The sequence below is a fragment of the Sus scrofa genome, chromosome 9 (genome assembly GCF_000003025.6).
Source record: "Sus scrofa isolate TJ Tabasco breed Duroc chromosome 9, Sscrofa11.1, whole genome shotgun sequence".
Lineage (NCBI taxonomy): Eukaryota > Metazoa > Chordata > Mammalia > Artiodactyla > Suidae > Sus > Sus scrofa.
In genome coordinates this window covers 123147072-123167515 of record NC_010451.4, presented here as the reverse complement: position 1 = coordinate 123167515, position 20444 = coordinate 123147072, and the positions used below count along the sequence as shown (strand labels likewise).

At 49.3% G+C, this 20444-nt stretch overlaps 1 protein-coding gene across 10 annotated transcripts in view; it reads right to left on the bottom strand.

Annotated features, from left to right (window-relative positions):
* Nucleotides 1-20444, bottom strand: part of CACNA1E (calcium voltage-gated channel subunit alpha1 E) — a 490987-nt gene that overhangs the window by 150857 nt on the left and 319686 nt on the right. For all 10 annotated transcript variants that reach the window (XM_021102616.1, XM_021102615.1, XM_021102620.1 and 7 more), the window contains one exon: nt 28-131. In XM_021102616.1, coding sequence (XP_020958275.1) covers nt 28-131 — 104 coding nt within the window. The remainder of the gene's footprint in view (nt 1-27; nt 132-20444) is intronic.

Here is a 20444-nt window from a genome sequence, read left to right as displayed (position 1 = left end):
AAGAGGAGAGAGAAACATCTGGCTTACCCGGAAAGCACTCCCAGGACTAGGTTGAGAACAAAGAAGGATCCAATGATGATGAGGGGAATGAAGTACAGCCAATTCCAGGTGGCTCCTAAGGCATCATTGGTCTGAAAGAAAGAAAGAAATTGTTCCTCAATACTCCATCAAGACCATCTGCCAAGAGAAGGCCTCCATGCCTACGGCTTCACATGTAGGGCAATGCAACACACCCAGTGCAGTACAGTTAAACAGCACCTCGCTTCACTCCCAGTTTGGTATGGTTGTAGATTAACTCATATTCTCCCATGTACACTGTGAAGGGTACTGTCAGCCTCACATATCATCCTAATGTCCTCACTCAATGAATAACTGAATCCAGAAGGTTCAAACGCTATTCTAAGATCATTCTAATAATCACTGGTTTTACAGTGTTTAGCGATGCGGGGTCCAAGCTTCTATAACTCTTGATTGGGCACATTCTCAAGACAGAGGTAGGCTGTGTCCATCACCTTATGCTTTTTTTTTTTTTTAAAGGGCCATACCCTCAGCATATGGAAGTTCCAGGGTAGGGGTTCAATCAAAGCCATAGCTGCTGCCCTACACCACAGTCACAGAGACATCAGATCCGAGCTGCATCTGTGACCTACCCAAAAGCTCATGGCAACGCTGGATCCTTAACCCACTGAGCAGGCCAGGGATCGAACCCATGTCCTCATGGATACTAGCTAGGTTTGTTACCGCTGAGCCACAACGGGAACTCCATCACCTTATTCTGCGGATGCTAGCAAAGGCCTTGACAGGTTGCTTGGGAGAGATTAGTATTATCACATCCTGCTCAGCTCTTGACCCTGGGCTCTGGCTTTCTCTCTTCCATCATAGTCCAATGTATAGAGCTAGGCCTACCTGGCCCTGAGAAGGCTCTGGAAAAACAAGGAATAAATCTAGATTTGAAGAGTGATCCCTTGCTCACTCTCTAATACTAACATATAGTGAACTAAAAGCTACATGGAAATACATAGTCTGGATTCTTATACCACAAGTGAGATGCAACCCCCTTGAATGGTAGAGGGTCGAGGGAGGATTATACCACAGGCCTTAGCCAAAAACAAGCAACTCTTGGTAGGATGTCTCATTAGGACCTTGAAACAGTTGTGGAGCATTCTGGAAAGTCCTCTCTAACACCTGAGCCTCTGGACCAAGCTTTGCCTTGACTCTCTCTCCCCATGATATCAACGCCAAATCTTCCTAATTCATCTATTGAATTGTCTCTTATATCACAGGGTTTTGAAATCCCCACAATCTCAACCCGCCCCCCACACACAAACTTTAATACTTGTTTGAAACTTAACCGTCTCCCAATTCACTGGAGAAACAAGGTCATCCAAATTAAATATCATACCTAAAATTCACATGCTAAATTAGTAAAATGAAGATCAGAACTCAAAATATCTTATGGCAAAGTGCTTCTTGTCCCTATGATTTATCATTTTTCTCTCTCACTACTAACTTTACAAATATATTTGGATCGCCTTCCTGCTTCCCCTGGATTTCTATGACATTCTATCTTGGTTCCCCCCTCCCCAAGTTGTCTCATTTTCTCTCCACCTCAAATTCAAAAATGCTAGTCCAGAGAATACAGTCTCCTGCTGGTCAGCTATCTCTGTATAGTAGGCATGTCCATGAAAACACAGCTTCTAAAGCAGCAACCTCTTCCACCAAACTTGTGTCTTTTTGTTCTTGCCCCTATACTTTTTAGAGAGACATGATTGCAAACGAAGCAGAATAAAAGTTAAAAACAAACACCTTCTTGAACAGAATGAACTAAAGCAGAGAGTGGCCAATTTCAGTGTATAGAATCTGGCTCTTTGGTTTAACCAAGTCTGGTGAGTCAAACGCAAGCAGGGAAGATGCGAACCAGAGCTCAGGGAACACTGCTCCTGATTATCAGAAGGAAGATGCAGAAGAACTGGATGCCATGGGCTGCACAGGGTTGGAATGGACATAGGAAGCTATTTTTTTCTGAGATGGTTGAGACATGGTCTTTTAATGAGCTGAAAGATAGATTGAATGATCCTTGTATAACCTCTTCTATCCTTACTCATGACTGTAACTGCAACATTCTGTCAAGACTGCTTAGCTCCAATGGTTCACCACTGGTGGTCCAGATCAGCCAACAGCACACACTCTATGGCTTAGCCAGCTCTCCTTCTTAGCATTCTCTGGCAGCAAGAACTGAGTTATTCCCAGCACGCAGATCAGAGCTCAGCTGCCAATAAACAGGAACTGGTGTTGGCAATGGCGATGAGGACATTGTGACTTTAAAGGCATCTCTGGTCCCAAGAGCGACTGTGTTATATTTCGAGGATGACTAGAGCAATTTCAGTTGGGTGACTATTTGCCAGGGATGCTGTAGAGTGAAGAATATTCTCCAAATTGTGTTCTTCGTATCACTAGAGATCTGTAAGAGGTTAATGTGTTCCGTGGAAAATGAGCTTCTGGAACCAAAAAACCCTGGGAAACATGGCACATTACATTTCCCCTTAGCCGGTGAGAAGACCCACCAAAAAGGCACATTATTAACTCTATTTACTCCACCATGCCGTACACTTCCTTGATGATAAACCTCCTTTTCAATGGAAATCTATGAACATATCAGGAAATAACAGCCTGTGAAATACAAGGAGACAAGGCCTCCTCTTCCAGGCCCAGAGTCTGGAATGTGCTTCCCAGCTTTTCTCTAAGATGCGGATGATGGAGATTGTCTTTTTACTCAGCACACTGGGAGGTATTTGGGTTTCTATTTAAGCAACATGAAGGCAAGAACCTTGACTGTCTGCTCATTTCTCACTCAATCGATCAAGAAATGACCCCAGTTTGAGTAAGATGAGTCTCATGTTTAAAATAGGCCCCCCAAAAGTCCTTCTGATATTCCCCTCAAGCTTTGTCTGAACTGGTTAAAAAAAAAGCCATCCAGGAGTTCCCATCATGGCTCAGTGGCAACAAACCCAACTAGTATCCATGAGGATGCAGGTTTGATCCCTGGCCTCGCTCAATGGGTTAAGGATCCAGCATTGCCCTGAGCAGTGGTGTAGGTCACAGATACAGATCAGATCCCATGTTGCTGTGGCTGTGGTGTAGGCAGCAGCTGTAGCTCGGATTCAACCCCTAGCCTAGGGACTTCCATATGCTGCAGGTGTGGCCCTAAGAAGAAAGAAAGAAAGAAAAAAAAAAAAAAAACCAGTCATCCACCATGGCTTGTTAGATGAGCAGAAGAGGAGCAAAGGAAGAGGAGGAGCAAAGGGCTCCTGGGGAGGAGCCCAGCACAGCAGAGCTGTGCCCTAGGGGTTATTAAGATGACTGAGAGCTTGCAAGGTTCTCCTGGGGAAAGCAGCGCCCCCAAGATTCTTCACAAACCTTTAACAGGCGTGCCGCACCCTCTCTACACCTTCCACCTCTCCCTCCGGTTTCCTCTGAGCTCTTCCCTTCCCCTCCCTCCTCTCCAGGTGGCCTCACACCCTCACCAGACCTGTCTGTCACTGGGATCGATGGCAGGTCCCCCAAGACAAGGGGACAGGCCTCAGCAGGCAGTGGGCAAGCAAAGGCCCGCACGCTTCCCTCCTCCCAAATTTCCAAATGGCAAGCACATTTCTTTCTGAGGCTAATTAGAGCTTCAATCTCCTTCTGATCCATCATTATTAAAACCTTAAAATTGTCCAGGGTAGGTGAGCCAACTCTGAAAGTATCTTCTGAGATGAAAAAGAAGAAAGGAATCTCCAACTCGGACAGCAGCAAGTGACCCCATTCCATAGGAGGTGGGAGGTCAGGAGTGCCAGGCAGCAAGGTGCAAGTCCTGCCCTCCCTCCCGGGTGGGCACGTGTGTCTGTGACATGAGCAGGATGTGGGAGAGAGGAAGGGCTACCTTGTGAGAGGGGAACTTCTCCCCTTCCTCCTCTCTCTACCATGCCCCCGCTACTGTGATGCCCAAGCACCTTGCAGGTAGGAGCGTCACCCTTTATCCTCCCTGGTGACTCTTCCTTTGGGGACAGAGGACAGTCATGCTATGTACTCTGTGCAAGATCCCCGGAGAAGGACGTCCCCTACTTTCTAAACATTGTCCGCTGGATACTGGCGCCAGAAGAGTCTTGTGGTGGAAGCTTCCCTGCCCAGACCGCTACTATGGAGCCGCTGAAGTGTAAACCGGGCCCCTCCCTGCAAGGAAAGCTACACAGAGAATGCCAGCCTCCTCCTTCCACGCCATTCATGGAACACCTACTCTGGGGCGCTGTGCTTCGGGGCAATGTCCTCTTCGTTAAGATGCTCGTTCTCCTCCCACTGGCCCAGTCAAGGCCCTAGCCTGGCAGCCCGGCTGCCGCCCCCCATCTCTCTCACCTGCTGATTCCCTGGGTGACACACACATGCACATGAGCGCGGGACGGGGGTGATGACAGACAGAGAAAGCAGTCGGGGGTGGCGGCCCACCTGCACAGGGAGTGCTCAGCGGGTACCAGGCCTGACACAGTGGGACTGTGTTCCTTTGGGAACCTGCCTGCCTGGGGGTGGTGAGCCTACCCACTCCCTGGGTAAACAGGCACACATGGCAATTACCACATTAATCTCCGGGGGAGGGGGAAGGCAGGGGTGGGAGGAGCAGGGCTGGAGAGAAAGATAGGGATGGAGATGGCAAGAGGAAGGGCTCCATGGTTCTTCTGGCCTGAGGCTGTAACCGCAGGGCTAGCCCCATTCTTGGAAGCAGGTCTCTATCAGGGTTCCACAGGGCTCTGCAGAAAACAGGCTAAAGGGCCTCCACATGGACATCCACGCGTTTCACAGGGAGAGCAGCTGTGACCAGGGAGGCTAGAGGACACACGGCTGAGTGGGGAGGCTGAGTGAGCTGGGGCTGGGAAAAACGAGGATTCCGATTCCAGGGTCCTTGTAGGGAAAAAAAGTGTCTGGGGCACACCTGCTTTCCAGGCTGGTGTTGGCGCCCGCTGGCGAGCCCTGGACTGAGCCAGAGCAGGGTTTCTCACTGGCATCCTGGACTGGAGAATTCTTTGTTATGGGGGGCTGTCCTATGGAATGCATTTGTAGGACCCCTGGCTTTTATCCACTAGATGCCAAGAGCACTCCCTGGGTTGTGACAACCAAAAGTGGCTCCAGAATTGCCACATGTTCTGGGAGATAAAAACAGCTTCCAGTTGAGAATGGTTGACCTTGAGGCTCAAGGAAAGACCTTGGGAATTACCAATTGAGCTCAGATGGAGGGGTGGCTGGAGAAGCCACTCCAGGTTGTCAAAGAGGCCAGGCCTTTCATCTGAGCAAAAGCATGTGTCTAAGACCTCTGCTGACCACCCTGGGGAGAGAGAATACAGAGAGGGCAAGATTGGAGAAGGAAAAGGACAGAAGCCAAAGATGATGCAGTGGCTGACTGCCTTCCCTGAGGGTACCAGGCCAGCATCCAGCTCTGCCCAGCTGACTGGCCTCCCCTGGGCCCCCACTCCCTTCCAGCACCAAGTGTATAGCTCCTTTGCATCCCGAGGGACTTGGGACTTGGAGTCCATGTTGCAAAGCCTAAATGTCTTTTTCGGTTTTTTGTTTTTGCTTTTTATGGCCTCACCTGCAGCATATGGACGTTCCCAGGCTAGGGGTCGACTTGGAGATGCAGCTGCCAGCCTATGCCACAGCCACGCCAGACCCAAGTCGTGTCTGTGACTACACCACAGCTCACAGCAATGCCAGATCCTGAACCCACTGAGTAAGCCCAGGGATCGAACCCGCATCCTCCTGGATACTAGTCAGATGCTTACCCCAGTGAGTCACAACGAGAACTCCCTAAATGCCCTAATTTGTTCAACAAATTTGAGGACTATGTCCTAGGTGAGAGATATTCTCCTAGGTACTGGGGATAGATGATGAACCAAGAGCCTCAGGCCCTGGCCCTCAGGAACTAGGATAACTGGGAGACCCACATTCAATAAGCAAGCTCGCACACGGTATAACTTTAAACGGAGCTGAGTGTGACAGTGGGACCAAGCAGGCAGCTGACCCGCAGGTGCCTCTGATCTGGTCCAGGCGCGGTCAGGAAAGAGCCGGCTGAAGCTTTCAGACTAAGGAGGTACATGACAGTCTACCTCGGCTGAGACAGAGAGGGCAGAAAAGTTTATCACGGAGGAGAAAGGAGGAGGACAAGATTAAGAATGAAGCAGTGCCCAGAGACATAAAAAGCAAACACAGGGTTACCAAGGGGGGAGGAGGGGAAGGGGCACATTAGGAGTTTGGGATTAACATATATACACTTTCATATATAACAGAGATAACCAGCAGGGGCATACGGCATAGCACGGGCAGCTACACGCAGTGTCTTGTGATGACCTGTGCGGAAAAAGAATCTGAAAAAGAATATACACATGTATATACATATATACATATGTAGGTAACTGAACAGCTGTGCTAACTGCTGCGATGCTAACGCAACATTGTCAATCTTCAGTTAAAGAAAAAGAAAGCTCAAGAAGCACCAAGACGTAGAGGACACGTCAGAAGAAAAACCGGCCCAGGGAAGGCTCCCTGAGAATGAACTCCTGCGTCTTCGCAAGAGCAGCCCCAGGCCCCATACGGACATTGCACTGAAACATACAGGCCCCTTAGAGGACTTTTCCAAACTGTACATAACTGTGCTGGCAGCATTCAGATAACCCCGGCGTGTCCCTCAAGCCCCCATCAAAGCCCCCACCATCTCCTTCTCAAATGCATCATCCTCCTGACCATTATAACCACTGGAACCCATTGTTCCAACTGGGAACTCACATCGGCGCATGTCCCCGCACGTCCTCAATCATCCACACTCCCTCTGCGCTCAGGGGATTACATTCAGAAGGGCCCTTCCAACCCCGCCTCCTAGCCTGGCCCCCCCGTCCAGCTCTCAGGAGCCTGGATGTGGCAGATCCTCTGCTGCCCCCAACAGGGCTCCTGTGCAGCAGGTGTACCCGTCCTGCAGCAGCGCTGGGTACCGGCTAATGGCTCACACCTGGATCCTCCTCAGAAGGCCGCCCCTGGAGAGTTCCTGCTGTGGCACAGTGAGTTAAGGATCCAGCACTGTCTCTGCAGCGGCACAGGTTCAATCCCCAGCCCAGCACAGTGGATTAAGGATCTGGTGTCAGTCAGAAGAAAAAAAGAAGTCAGCCCCTGGCCAACCTACCCTCCTCATCTGGGAGTTCATGCCTGTCCATGGGGAGCAGCGACCTGTAACCAGTAACTCACTGATGCAGGAGTCAAGGGCCTGGCCCCTCCGCTCTGCGTGGGACCACCTCTGTGGTGCAGTTCACTCTGGAGCTTCCCCGGGGGATCGGGCTGAGGCTAAAACTGGTGAAACCACAGCTTTGTCTCGTATTTTCTCCTGATCTATTCTAATTTCCTCCATCAGTACGGATTTCTCCTGAAAGCAGTTCATGAATAAACCATCTCTGTCTCAGAGTCAGCTGATAGGGAGTCTAACTTAAGGCACTAAATCTCTTCCTCGTCAGGGTTTTGACCAACCTTCCAAAGCAGGTAACACCCTGCCCGATTTAAACAGATGGGTGGCGGATGGTGTTTCAAAAGGCAGGCCCTCCCCTCTGACCCTGCCCACATTTTAAGAAGGGGACACAATGTACAGTAGAGCCTACAACGCCTGGGCAAGCAGAAGCTTGCGGATCATGGGTTTCTGCAGACCAGGAATCCCACTGTGGTTTTAGAGGATTATGAGGACATGCTGTCTCCCCCATCACGTGGTAGAAGAGGCAACTAAGGCCCAGAAAGCAAAGGGATGAGGCCACAGTCTAAAACCACAGTGGACCAGCTTCTTGAAAGCACGTGACTCACCAGACCTTGTTTGGTCCCACGTCTCTTAAAAGCAATCCTATGTACTATTACTCCCTTCCAGGGGAGAATGACAGCAAAGAAGAAAGAGAACACTAGGAGCTGGCAGCCAGAACAGAAGAGCTGTCTGCCCAGCCCCTGAGCAAGAAAGAAGGGTGGGGAAACAGGTGGAAAGAGTGAGGACAGCGAGCCCCGGAGTGAAACCCAGCCACCTGCTGCCACCCAGCAAGGAGGCAGAAACTGTCAGCCCTGGAGGCAAAGCATTTCATTCCATTTCACATCCCTGAGCATATTTAATAAACATGCTAAGTCTCTCCACACAAACAAGCTCCAAAGGCAGCATGTGGCTCAGCCAGAGGCCTATGATACGTTATTGAGGCTCTCCATGCTTTCTGGCTGTTCCAAGCCCCCCGGACCTGATGGCCAGCGGTCACGTTCTCCACTGGCCTGGACTGTCAGTGACCGTCGTGGAGGATGCGACAGCACCCCCCGGAGAACTTCCGATGGGGCATTCCACCACCTAATCTTCTTCTTCTTGGACCAGTGGAAAAACAGAGCAGGACCAGCCCAGCAACGAGAAAAGGTTGAAGAGACAACACTCCCAGCCTCGTCCACGCAGCAATAGGATGCTAACGAGACCACCTTGGAGCGCTCTGGGCCAGGGAGCTCTGCTCGGCGTCACGGAGCAGGATGCACTGCCCCGCCCTGGACATGGGCAGGGATCACCACGAGGGCTGGGCCAACAGGTATTGATGTGTCTGTGAAAATCCACCCACACACGTCGGAAGACGACTCACAAGTAAATGTCAAAGTGACGGAGGGTGAGCAGAGCCACGTTGGACCAAGAAGGCTTCCATGTCAGAGCCTCAGATCGCACAGGGCTCGGGGCCCTGCTGTGCTTAACTTCCTTGGGTGAAATCCTAACAATTCTTATATCATTATTACATTATATCATTATTAGTGAGGTTGATTCTGTCACCTCCCTTCCTGAGCTCCGGCCCAGGAGCCCAAGATAGAGATAAGAGATCCTTCTAACTGTTGACATGGGTTGTAGTTATACAGGGGCTCAATATTCTCGTCTCTCTACATGTGTCTATGCTCAAGAATCTTTCTATAATAAAACATTTTAAATTTTCTCCAAATAAAATTGAACAGGTTTTTTATATGGTTCAGGGTCATGTGTGGGTATGAAGGGAAAAGTCTTCTTTTAGTCAAAACAGTGAAAAATATTGACAGTAATGACTGGGGAAAGGGTAGAAATTCATGATTTAAAAAAATCTTTTGGAGGTGCCACTGTTGCACAGTGGTTAAGAACATGACTGCAGGGCTCTTTGGTGCAGAGGCCTGGGTGTGATCCCTGGCCCAGTGCAATGGGTTAAATGATCTGGCATTGCCAGAGCTGCAGCTCAGATTCAGTCCCTGGCCTGGGAACTTCCATATGCTGTAGGTACAGCCAGTAAACAAACAAACAACCCTTTATTCTTTATAGCAACTTCGCTGCCATAACACAGAGTCCTGAGGAAAAACGCCAGCAAGAAGGTCCTCCTGCCTGGCAATTACAGCAAGGTGCTGAGACTTCAAAACCATGATTTCTTGGTTTCAAGCCATTCTTACCAAGGAGTAAGAGTAATGCCCGTGGCCATCAAATAAATGAAGCTTCCTGGCTTGGGGCTTCTTCAGAGAACCAGTGGGGCTTACCAGCCTTACCTAGTGTTTCACACACAATCATTAATTAAGACAAGGATGGTCAGTGACAAATTACTTCACCTGCTCGGGAAGCCATCGTGGAGGGAGTGAAAGAACAATGATTATCCTGGGGCCACTGGGAAGCCAGACAGTTGACCCTACAGTGAGCCATCCGGGCCAGCGTGGGAAAAGGCGAGCGTGCCACCCCATGCAAGTTGGCCGAAGTGCGCTTCGGAAAGAGGGTGCTTCTTATGACAATCAGCTAATACGCATCCCGCTTTCTCCCATTCTACACGGCTGGCTAATGAGATACTTCATGTGCTCCTGCAAGAAAGTCAGACACCGCAAAGAGCTCAGAGAATGAGAGAACAGACGTCTCAGAGGACCTTTCCTTTGAGGCTGAGCCACTAAGGACGCCCGAGGCTTGACAGACCCACTACACGCTAAGAGCTTTGTGTAGGGTCCACTGTATTCTAGAAAGACTGTGCTGATGACACCCGTGCAAGAGGTCTTTGACCAGTCCTTAGCTGGCTGTCTGCTCCATACCATGGTCCTCAGAGATCGTTCCTTCTAGGTACCATGATTTGGTGCATTTCCATGAGTGCACTGTCCCCTCCAGCTAACCAATCACTATTTTCCATGCAGTCTGACATGAGGACTGTAACCTTCATCCTCTTGCAGATTACAGAGCCAGGAGGAATCACAGCATCTTGCACAAACCCCTCATTTTATGGATGAAGAGCCAAGGGTCAAAAGCTAAGTGACTGCTCCAAGAGGCTCCACTAGCTGATTATAGAAGCAGAACTAGGACTTCTGACCCCGGTCTGCTCTCCACAGCCAGCCTCTTCTCTACATGGTTTAAGTACTGAAACGAAATATGCATAGCCCTGTTCCCTCTGGCTATTCTGCATATAGTCAGTCTAGCCTCGTGCTCTCACTTGGAAGCCACCTGACATTGAAGACCATGACGATGTGTCTTACTTGTTCTGACTGTTCGGAGCCTGGAGCTGTGAACATGGCTCTTGGATTTAATGAAGAAAGAAATATGGGAGACACTCTGGCAGGCTTCCTGGGGCCGTGCCTTCACCTGGACTTGAAGCAGGAGAAGGATGTAGATTGGCCCATCAATGGAGGAAGACAGTCCAAGAAAGGGAAAGAGGTGGGAATGATGAAGCCGCAGACAGTTGCTGTGGGCAGGAGCCAGTAAGCAAGACGAAGAGCAACAGGCTGCAGAGGACCCTGGATGGTGGACTAAGTGTCTGGATTTTCTCACTCCCATGGGCTCTTCCTTCCTTCCTCCCCACCTACTCGCTCTGTCAAGCCATGGGTTCCCTCATACTGGAGAACACGGCTCAGTCTCCAGGCTTCCCCTAAGCACATCCCTCTCCAGAATTCCCCAGCACTTAGGCACATCCCAGAGGAGCATATATATGCATTTGACACTTTTGAGTGTGTACTCTGCACAAGATGAATGAGAAAGGAAAATAGTCCTTGAGGGCCTTGGTAGCCATAAGAAAGCCAAGGCATGAGTATAAATGCCTATAATTAAAAAGAGAACATTAAGTGCTGCCCTTGGGTTTTTCTTTGTACTTAAGTACAGACCCTCTTTATATGTTCTCTTTCACATATTGGTCCTCCCTTTCCATTCGGGCTGACTTTTTCTCAAAGACAGAAGGGCATCTTGTATTCCTCTGTTCACTCTACTGATGCCTAGAATATTATTCTACAAACAAGGGATCCTCAACAACGCTGTCGATTAATAAGAGAGGTTACCACCAGTACTATTCTTCTGCCTTGCAGGCCTATGTGAGTTTCCTTCTCTGGAAATAAATACATCACCCGTAAAGTGGCATCTCTGTTGATACATAGCAGGAACACTTAGTTAACTCAAATATTCAGCACAGCACATAAAAGCAGACACTCAAAACAAGAGCTTGTGGTAATCATTTTTCTTTCACTCCATCCACGATGGATTCCGAGCAGGTAAAGTAATTTATCACTGAACATCCTTGTCTTAATTAATGATTGTGTGTGAAACACTAGGTAAGGCTGGTAAGCCCTGCTGGTTCTCTGAAGAAGCCCCAAGCCAGGAAGCTTCATTTATTTGATGGCCACGGGCATTACTCTTACTCCTTGGTAAGAATGGCTTGAAACCAAGAAATCACGGTTTTGAAGTCTTTGTGTCTTCAGACTTCAAGACAGATCTCTGGAAAACATCTTCGATTAACTGTGCATTGGTGTTGATAATTGTGCTAATAAAATACCCAGTCTTCCATGCCTATTTACAGTCTGAGAGTCTCTCCACTTTGGTCCTGCTGGATCAGAGTTTCTCAAAGCACACTGGGCTGCAGGTGTGCCCCACAGGTCACTCCACTAACCTCCCACGGCCACTTGCAGGGCCTGGCACAGCCAGAGTCCCCAAGGCTGGTCACCTCCACTTGTGCACAGCCTGGTCCACTCATCCCGGTGTTAGACAAATGTTGTTTTTTCTGTGTGCCATGATGTGAAAGAGAATGGGAATCACTGTGCCAGACGGCCATCTGTCAGGGACACTGAGGAGGGAATTCCTCTCTTGAGTAGGTGCCTACACCAGACAACAGATGTGGGGTCCCTTCCCACTCAGACCCATATTCCTCACTCTGCTTCTCCTCTATCTCATGGACTATATTCTCTGGTCTCAATTCTACCTCTCCCCCCCAAAACCTTCTCTGTTCTCATCTCTTGCTCTCTGCTGTCTTGTTCACATTGTTGCTGCCCTCCTGGAAATTCACCTTGGTTCTTCTTCTTTCCCCTAAGGAATTAGAGTTTATTCTAATTGAGAATTCCCATTGATTTGGGGGTATCACAAGGTCAAAAGAGAATATAGGCTAATAAAATAATATTGTGTACTATTTCACCAATCTGGGAACCATTGGAAAAAAATGCCTTTGGGCTTTTCCCATTCTTTGCACAACTGTTGTTGCTGCTCATTAGGGTGGAATGTACTGAGATCAACCATGATGGGTGACTAACACAAGAATGCATATGAGCTGTTGGATGGCAGCTCCAACGTGGACCCAGTCAAACCTATTTCTGGAGCTACTGAGAAGATCTGATGAAAACATTTTTATCCACACATCCTCCTGTGACTTATACCCTAAGACTCTGGTAAAATTGAGAAAAAAAGAGAATCATGGCTTCCATCTGTTAAGCATCTCTACTCTATGCTGAACACCGAGCCTAGTGCAAAATGTATATTAACTCTAATGTTCACAACCAGTTGCGAATATTAAGAACAATTGTGTTAAAAATAAACAACAACAACAACATCCCTGGGCCCAAAAAGGCAGTGGACTTTCCCAAGGTCTCATAGTTAGCATATTATAGACTCGAAATCCAAACCCATGTTTGATCTCCCCTCAAAACAAAACATTGAGTTGCCTCTTGCGTGGTGGGAGAAAGGCAGGGAGAGGGAGAGGGAGAGAGAGAGAGAGAGAGAGAGAGAGAGAGAGAGAGAGAGAGAGAGAAGTGCTGTTTTAACATGGAACATATTTGTGAACAGAGCCATGGATGCAGGTATTTACAACAGCAATGCCAGCAGAAAGAATAGTTTCTGGCCAACTGCATGGTGTGATCCTATCTGAATATTATATTATTTAACTCCTTTGATGTCCATACCTCAACTCAGTGGCTTCTTCCCTACCCTGGATATCTGGTAAGATAGGAAGACTGTCACAGCAAGTTCCCTGGCTAGTAGTGCAACAGCTGCTCTGTTGCCAGGGTGATCTCGCTAAGTGGGACAAACGACTCCCAGCCACAGTTGGCTTTAGTCTTCAGAGCAGGGGAAAGTTGTCATTCTAACCAACATAGCTCACCCTGTCTCTCGTCTGCTTAAAACCCTCCAGCAGTTGCCTGTGCCAAATCCCCTACCAAGAGTACCCACAGCCCAAGCTCTCTGGCACAGCTCCTGCCTCCCCATATCCCAAGTCACACGGCCACAGCCCGCTATTTGTAATTCCCTCATATGCCTTGTGCTTTCATATTTCTATGCTTTGGCTCATCTTGCCCCCACTGCCTAGAACACCGTCTCTGCCTTTTCCGTGTGGAAAGCCTCTACACAGCCCTGATTAAATGTTACCTTTGCCAGGAAACCTTCCCGGCGTCGGTCACTCTCTGCACTCTAGGATGCCACGCAACTCTGCACGGGGATCACTGCTTGCACGTATGTCCTTCTCTACAAGACTTGACACCCCTCAAGAACAAGGAGGAGGTCTTAAGTGTCCATCTATCTGCCCCGAAAACCCAAGTTAGCTCTCAGTGGTGTTCAGCAAGTGTTTGTTGAGTGAATACGTAAATAAGTGAATAAGCTGAATGCATGATTCTGATTACATCTAAAGCAAGCAAAAGGGAGACAAGACAGAAAAGATGCTGAGATAGAGGACTTCTCAAAGAGTTAATTAAATGCCTAGAGTTTTTTTTTTTTTTTTTTTTTTCCATCACTAAAAGGGCAGAGTCCCGGGATGACTAGAGAGGGTTTATCAGGGATTATCACTTAATAAGCCTTTCCCAGGTGTATCTTGCCACTGAAGGACTTCATCCTCTAATCCTCTCCAAACGAAGAAAGGCTCTATCACTCTCATCTCTGATGAGCTCAGAAAGAATTAAAAACAAAAATCTGGTGGATTCAGCCATTTCATCCAGCTACAGTTTCAGCTGTAAGGCTGGGTTTGAAGGAGGCTGCAAATTCTGACTTGATACTGAACGTGAATGTGGACTGAGTTCTGATGGGGCCCCAGGCAGAGATTAGGAGAACTCTCCGTGATCTCAAAACTACAACAGAGAAGCACATCTCTCAGTGACTGGCGGGGTGGGGGGTGGGGCTGGGGGTGACAAAGAGAGGAGAGAGCAGCAGAAAACACAGCCTCTTTGATGTGGCCTCTGCATACGAAGGTGATTGGGGAGAAAGCCAGTCTCAGGGAAGGGGACTCTGGATCCTCTCAATGTCAAAGCTACATTGAAAACTTTCTAGGTCGCAGCCAGAAGGCTCTGTGTTCTGTCCTCTTAAGCTCTGTGGGGGCAGAGATGTTTTATGAGCTGGGAATGCTTTTAAGCTTCCATCCTGACAATCCTCCCTCATCCTCCCAAAGGAAAAAAAAAAAAAAAAAAAAGGCACTGTCAAAAAATCCTGGCCATCCTTCAGTGCCTTTCTTAGACTCTGTCTGCATGACCTGATGCCTTGACTGCCCAGCCAGAGCCCTCTGGTGCCCCAGGAGCTTTTCAGACTTGTTCTGAGAAGCTCTAATTCCCACATTCAGAGCCAGCCCCAAACCATTCTTTTGGCTAAACCTTGGTGATTTATTGACTCTGAAGGGTATAAATTTCTCTAGGCAAACTCTCTTGATATTTATCATGAGGTCACACAACATCAATAATAAGAGCCAACGCTTATTGGAGCAATTACTATGCACATTTTTGCCCACATGTGCACACTTAATCTTCTCAAGAAGGCAGAAGCAGACTTAAAGCCCTTTGAAGCAGATGCTAATGCTGTAGCCTTTGTCTCCAATGAGGAAACTGAGGCACAGAGTGGTTGAACAACCTGCCTGAGGCTGCACAGGCAGGAAGTGACAGGTCTAGGACGACAGGCAGCAGTCTGACCCCACTCAACACATGCTGGGCTTGATACAGGAAATGAAACAGAAAATGCTTCACAAACATTGTATATGAATATTATTTAAGTAAGTGAAGCTCAGGTCCCCTTAATCTTTGAAAAAGGGGAAGAAAGAATGAATGAATCACTATTATTTATATCCATTTCATCTAAATATTTTACTTGCTCTATGCAAGGAGATTGGTGCCTACTTCCAAACCTCTCATTTCAGGTGATTGTAATATTTATCACACCATATAATAATTATTTACTTGTAAGTCCCCTGTACGAATCTGTGAAATCTTGGAGGACAGGGTTGTGTGTGTCTTTGTGTAGCTTACCTGCTATAAGTACTCTGAATACTGCTCGATTCACATCTGTTGTACGAACAGGTATTGAGCTAATCAGATCCTTTAGAATAGAAACGTAAAGGAATAGTCCAGAGCCATAACTATCTTAAATTGGATGAACATAGTCCAGATCGGTGATTCTCAAAGGTGACCCCCCAGCCTCCCAGCATCAGCAGCTTTGGGGACCTTGCTAGACATGCAGGTTCTCGGGTTCTGGTGCACACCTCTGTTTGTTGTTTTTTTCTTTTTTGGCCACCCCGCAGCACGTGGAGTCCAGGCCAGGGATCAGACCTGATCTGTAATTGCAACTTAAGCTGCAGCTTTGGCAATGCCAGATCCTTAACCCACTGCACCAGGCTTGGGATCAAACCCATGTCCCAGGGCTCCCAAGATTCTGAAGATCCCACTGCGCCACAGCAGGAACTCCCCCCAGTGCAGACCACTGGATCAGAACTCTCAGGATGAAGCTCGGCACTCAGGCACCTGTGTTTGAACAAGCTCTTCAAGCGATGTCTGCTAAAGTTTGAGAACTATTCTAGAAAAAAAAAAAATCTGCTGTTGGTAGTCTCCGTTGCTGTGCTGATGTATCCAGGAGTAAAAAAAAAAAAGAGAGAGAGCAAGAGAGACATCAGAGGAAGGGGAATGTCTGAGGTTGAGTGGGGAGGAAGGAATGGGGAGGAAGAAAGATGAGAGAGGGTGTGGGGCAAGATGGAGAGGAAGGAGAAAGAGGGCGGGTGAGAAGGAGCCTGATGCACCTCGAAATCTCCTAGGAATGAAATGGGTCCAGGATCTCAGCTGCGTGTTGCCATAGCAACAAGTCCAGTGCCTCCCCCGCCCCCGTTCCAGGATGACCAGGCATTAGACACACCTACGCGGAGGCCTGAGCCCTGCAGAAGGATTTAAGCTTCAGTGAGTTGGAAAAGCGCAGTGAGGGGAAAGCTTAAGGGAACAGCTCCTACACAGGCTCCAGCTCCCAGCCAGGCTCCTGGAAAGGTCGTTTCTTCCTAAGGGCAGTGCTCAGTCTGGACAGGCAGTGGAGACACGGCCATGTGGCTTTGCTCCTCTGCACCCCAGCTCCCAGCGTCACACAGCCTGGCTAGGACAGCCCTGCCACCCTCCCTGTAAGAAAGGATGAGTGGCTTAAGAGGAGAGGGAGCTGAGTGCACCGGGCTGCAGGGGTGGAAGCAGAAGGGAGGGCACCAGGGGGCAGGCCTCAGAGGCCAGGGCAGAAGATCAAGACTAGGGGCAGAGTTGGCGTGAGGAGTCAAGGTCAGGAGCTCTAGGGGGAGAACAAATGGGTAATGAGCAGCAGAAGGTTTGTGAGACTTCTCGGCCCTTTGCCGGGAATGGCTGAAGCTTCCCAGGCACCCACAAGGCAAACGCGCAGCCAACCGGCTTCCCTAATAAAGGCAAGGCAGGGGCTGCAGGAGGACACAGGAATAAGCAAAACGCACCAAGCTCCATACGCTCGATGGAAATAACTTTGGGAAAGCGAGTTTACAGCCAATTAGACATTAAAAGTAAGATATAATTGCTGTTGCTATGTTTGTTTCCAAGAAGAACTGTGTTATGATTAGACTAACAGGCTAGTGTTAGAATTCTGAGCAAACCACATGGAAGACTTAGCCTCGCTTTGTCTCCGCATGAGAGAAGAAAGCAGATGAGGAAGGGCTGAATCAATAGAATACCGCTATGTTCCAGGTATCTGCCCTCTGAAAACCCCTGTGCAACCCTGGACACTTTTTTGGAGGAGGGGGGTGGGAGAGAATATGCTGAGATTTCTCCTATCGGATTACCTCTAATCCTCATGAGGACCCAACCACGTCATCAGTGCAACCCCCATTTTATGGATGAAGACACTGAGCCCAGAGAAGTTGAATGCACGTGGGTAGGAAAACAGATGGGGTTCAAACCCACTTCTGCCTGACTTCAAAGACCATGCTCCTTTACCCACAATAAAGGACACGTTTCTGTCCACAATGATGGAGCGGGGAGAATGGGGAGGGGTCTCCATGTTACCCAAGGGTGTGTGCCTGTTCCAGCCAGAACTGGGAGTGTCCCACTGGACAGGTTACCCCTGTGAGATGAGACTGTGTAAGGGGACAACACTGCCCTCACCTCTAATTAGCTCTGTGACACGAGGCAAATCATTTACACTCCAGCTGCCTCTGTGTCTCAGCCTGTATAATGGGGGTGATAATCCCTATCAAGAAGCTGTGCTAAGAAGATTAAGCAAACAAATGTCTGAGGGTTAACGCACCCCACCCCTCACCACGCCCTAGCTGTGCAGCCTCACATACATAGCTTAGCTTTTCTGTCCCTCAACTGTCTCACCTCTACAAGGACTGGCTTAGAAATAATCCCGTCAAAACCTTCAGCTCAAGGGACAGCAGGCAGACAGCATGTGGTAAGTGGATGCCCTGTGCTCTGGCCAGTTCAGCTCCTCGGAGAGGACACACCCAGTCCCCAGCCGCTGGGACCATCTGCCTCTGCTGCCAGCTCCCAACTGCACCCCTCACTGGGAGCTGCCCTGCACCTCTGAAGGGGCACCGAGCTTGCCTGGTGTGGGTCCGCCTCGCCTCTGTCCGTCTCTGGCCTCCTCACTTCCTCTTGCATTTTTCCCCCAAGCACACCCCACTTAACACGCTGCGTGAAATTCTCCAGGGCAGAGTTGCCTTCCAGAAACTCTAATCTAAGATCAGATCTAGATCTCGGGGCTCAGCAAAGAGTAACTGATAACAGCAATTATGATAGCTTTCAAACCCAAAAGGTGATGATATTTGTCCGTGGGACTCCCGCAAGCTTTACAGAGGTATTGGCCAGACTGTACATGTGTTAAGGAGCAGGACTGTGTCTTCAGTGTCTTTATGTTGCCCCCCAAGTGCCCTCAAGACAGCAGGCCCTCTAGAAACCTATCTGCCTTGTTGAGGCTATATTTCCATTCAGCCCAGAATCAAAGCAATCTGCATGGGTCCAGGGGGTACAGATTTCATTTCCACAGTGTTGACATACATGGTTCATAACTGGGGCACACAGAGTCTCAGCAGTGAGGGACTTTATAAATGAAATCCCTCTGACGGAATAACTGTAAAAATGGGCCACGCAAATCAAACTAGGGAAGTAGGTTATAGGAACTATTATTGTCATTAGGTTTTCAAAAATTAAACAGTAAACAAAGCTCACATCTGTAAAGACAGATGTGGCTGACCTGACCCTCCAGCAGAATTCTCCCTCCACCCCCCTCCCACCAAAGTGACACAAAAAGCCAGTGACAGCGCTTGGAATAGACACGAGCTCCCTTATTCCCAAACCTGTATGCTTGTAGGCCCTCTATAATTGGCTCCTCTGAAAATGTAGGAATGAAAGAAAAATGGAAATGCGCAAACTTGCTCTTTCAGTGCCACCAAACAGGTGAGCCCGCCCTGCTGATGTTTCTCAGTGACAGCCCTGTGTTGGCTGCACAGTGGAGAGAGGCTAAGAAAAGACGTCCCAGGCAGAGAAGGTGTGCCTGCCAATACCGCGCATCAGCTCATTCAGTTCCAGGTGAGTCGGGTCAGGCTGGAGTCCCTGGGGCTCCCCAGGGTGGAGCCCTTCCCTCGGGACACTCCCAGACAGATCTGTTGCTATTGACATCTGTCTGAGTTCCAGGGGGATCTTGAGATGCACAGAGCAGTACTGCCACCATCCCATGAAGCCTGGGCTGAATCTGATCTCCCTGGGCTTGAGGAGCCAGACAGGAGGCCCCCGGAAAGGCCATGTGGATTGGGGGTGCTCCCTGGGGAACCACTCTGAGCCACCCATTAGAAAAGATGCTCCAACTGAGGACTGCTCAGCTTCCCTTCAGCTGGCAACCAGAGGCAAGAATATAGGCATTTTTACCCGCTGAGCTTTTATCGTGCTCCCCGGAGGCCGAGGATCTGGCTTTTTCCCTTGCTCTTCCCTGGGGAGGGAATGCCGGCTTGCCCTCAGGTGCTCAGCACCCACTTCACTGTGAAGGGCAGCATCCAGCTGAAAGGCCAGCAGGAGGTGCTGTGATGAAAGGTCCCTCCCCACTGCCCTGCCTGCTGTGACAGGCCTCTGAGAATACAGCTCTGGGGACTCCCCGGAACCCTCACACACTGCAGGCTTCTGTGTGCTGCTTACGGAGCACCACTTATGCCCAAAGCGCTACGCTGGGGGAGCAAACTGTCAGAGACACTCCCAGACCTCAGGCGGCTTAGGAGGCAATAGAGGAGAATGGCCAGGACAATGAATCAAGGCATAATACATGATCCACCAAAAAAAAGGGGGAGGGAGGTCTGACAGCTTGAGTGGTCCTATAAGACTTTCTCAAAAGAAAAGTCAGGAGCTCCCATCGTGGCTCAGTGGTTAACGAATCTGACTAGGAACCGTGAGGTTGTGGGTTCGATCCCTGGCCTTGCTCAGTGGGTTAAGCATCCAGCGTTGCCATGAGCTGTGGTGTAGGTCGAAGACATGGCTCTGATCTGATGTTGCTGTGGCTGTGGTGCAGGCCAGCAGCTGTAGCTCTGACTGGACCCCTAGCCTGGGAATTTCCATATGCCGCTGGTAGAACCCTAAAAAGCAAAAAAGAAAAGTCAACCTGGGACCTGAGAGCTCCCTGCAGAGCACATCCATTCTCAGCCAGAGGTCCCCACATCAGCCCAGGCTCATTAGCGCCCAACCCGGACCCCGGGACAGCGTATAATCACCTCATTAACCAAGCATCACACACCTGGCTGGCAGCTTGGCTGCCCTGGGCACTGAGCCCATGAAAGCGCCCCTGTGATGCTGTGCCAGGCTGGGTTTGTTTGTTCTTAGACAGCAGGCCTCCATGGAGCCCCACCCCGCTGATGGTGACAAACCAGACTCCTTCCAGTCAGGCCTTCTGGCTCCCTGGGGACAATTCCAGAAGGTGCTAGCCC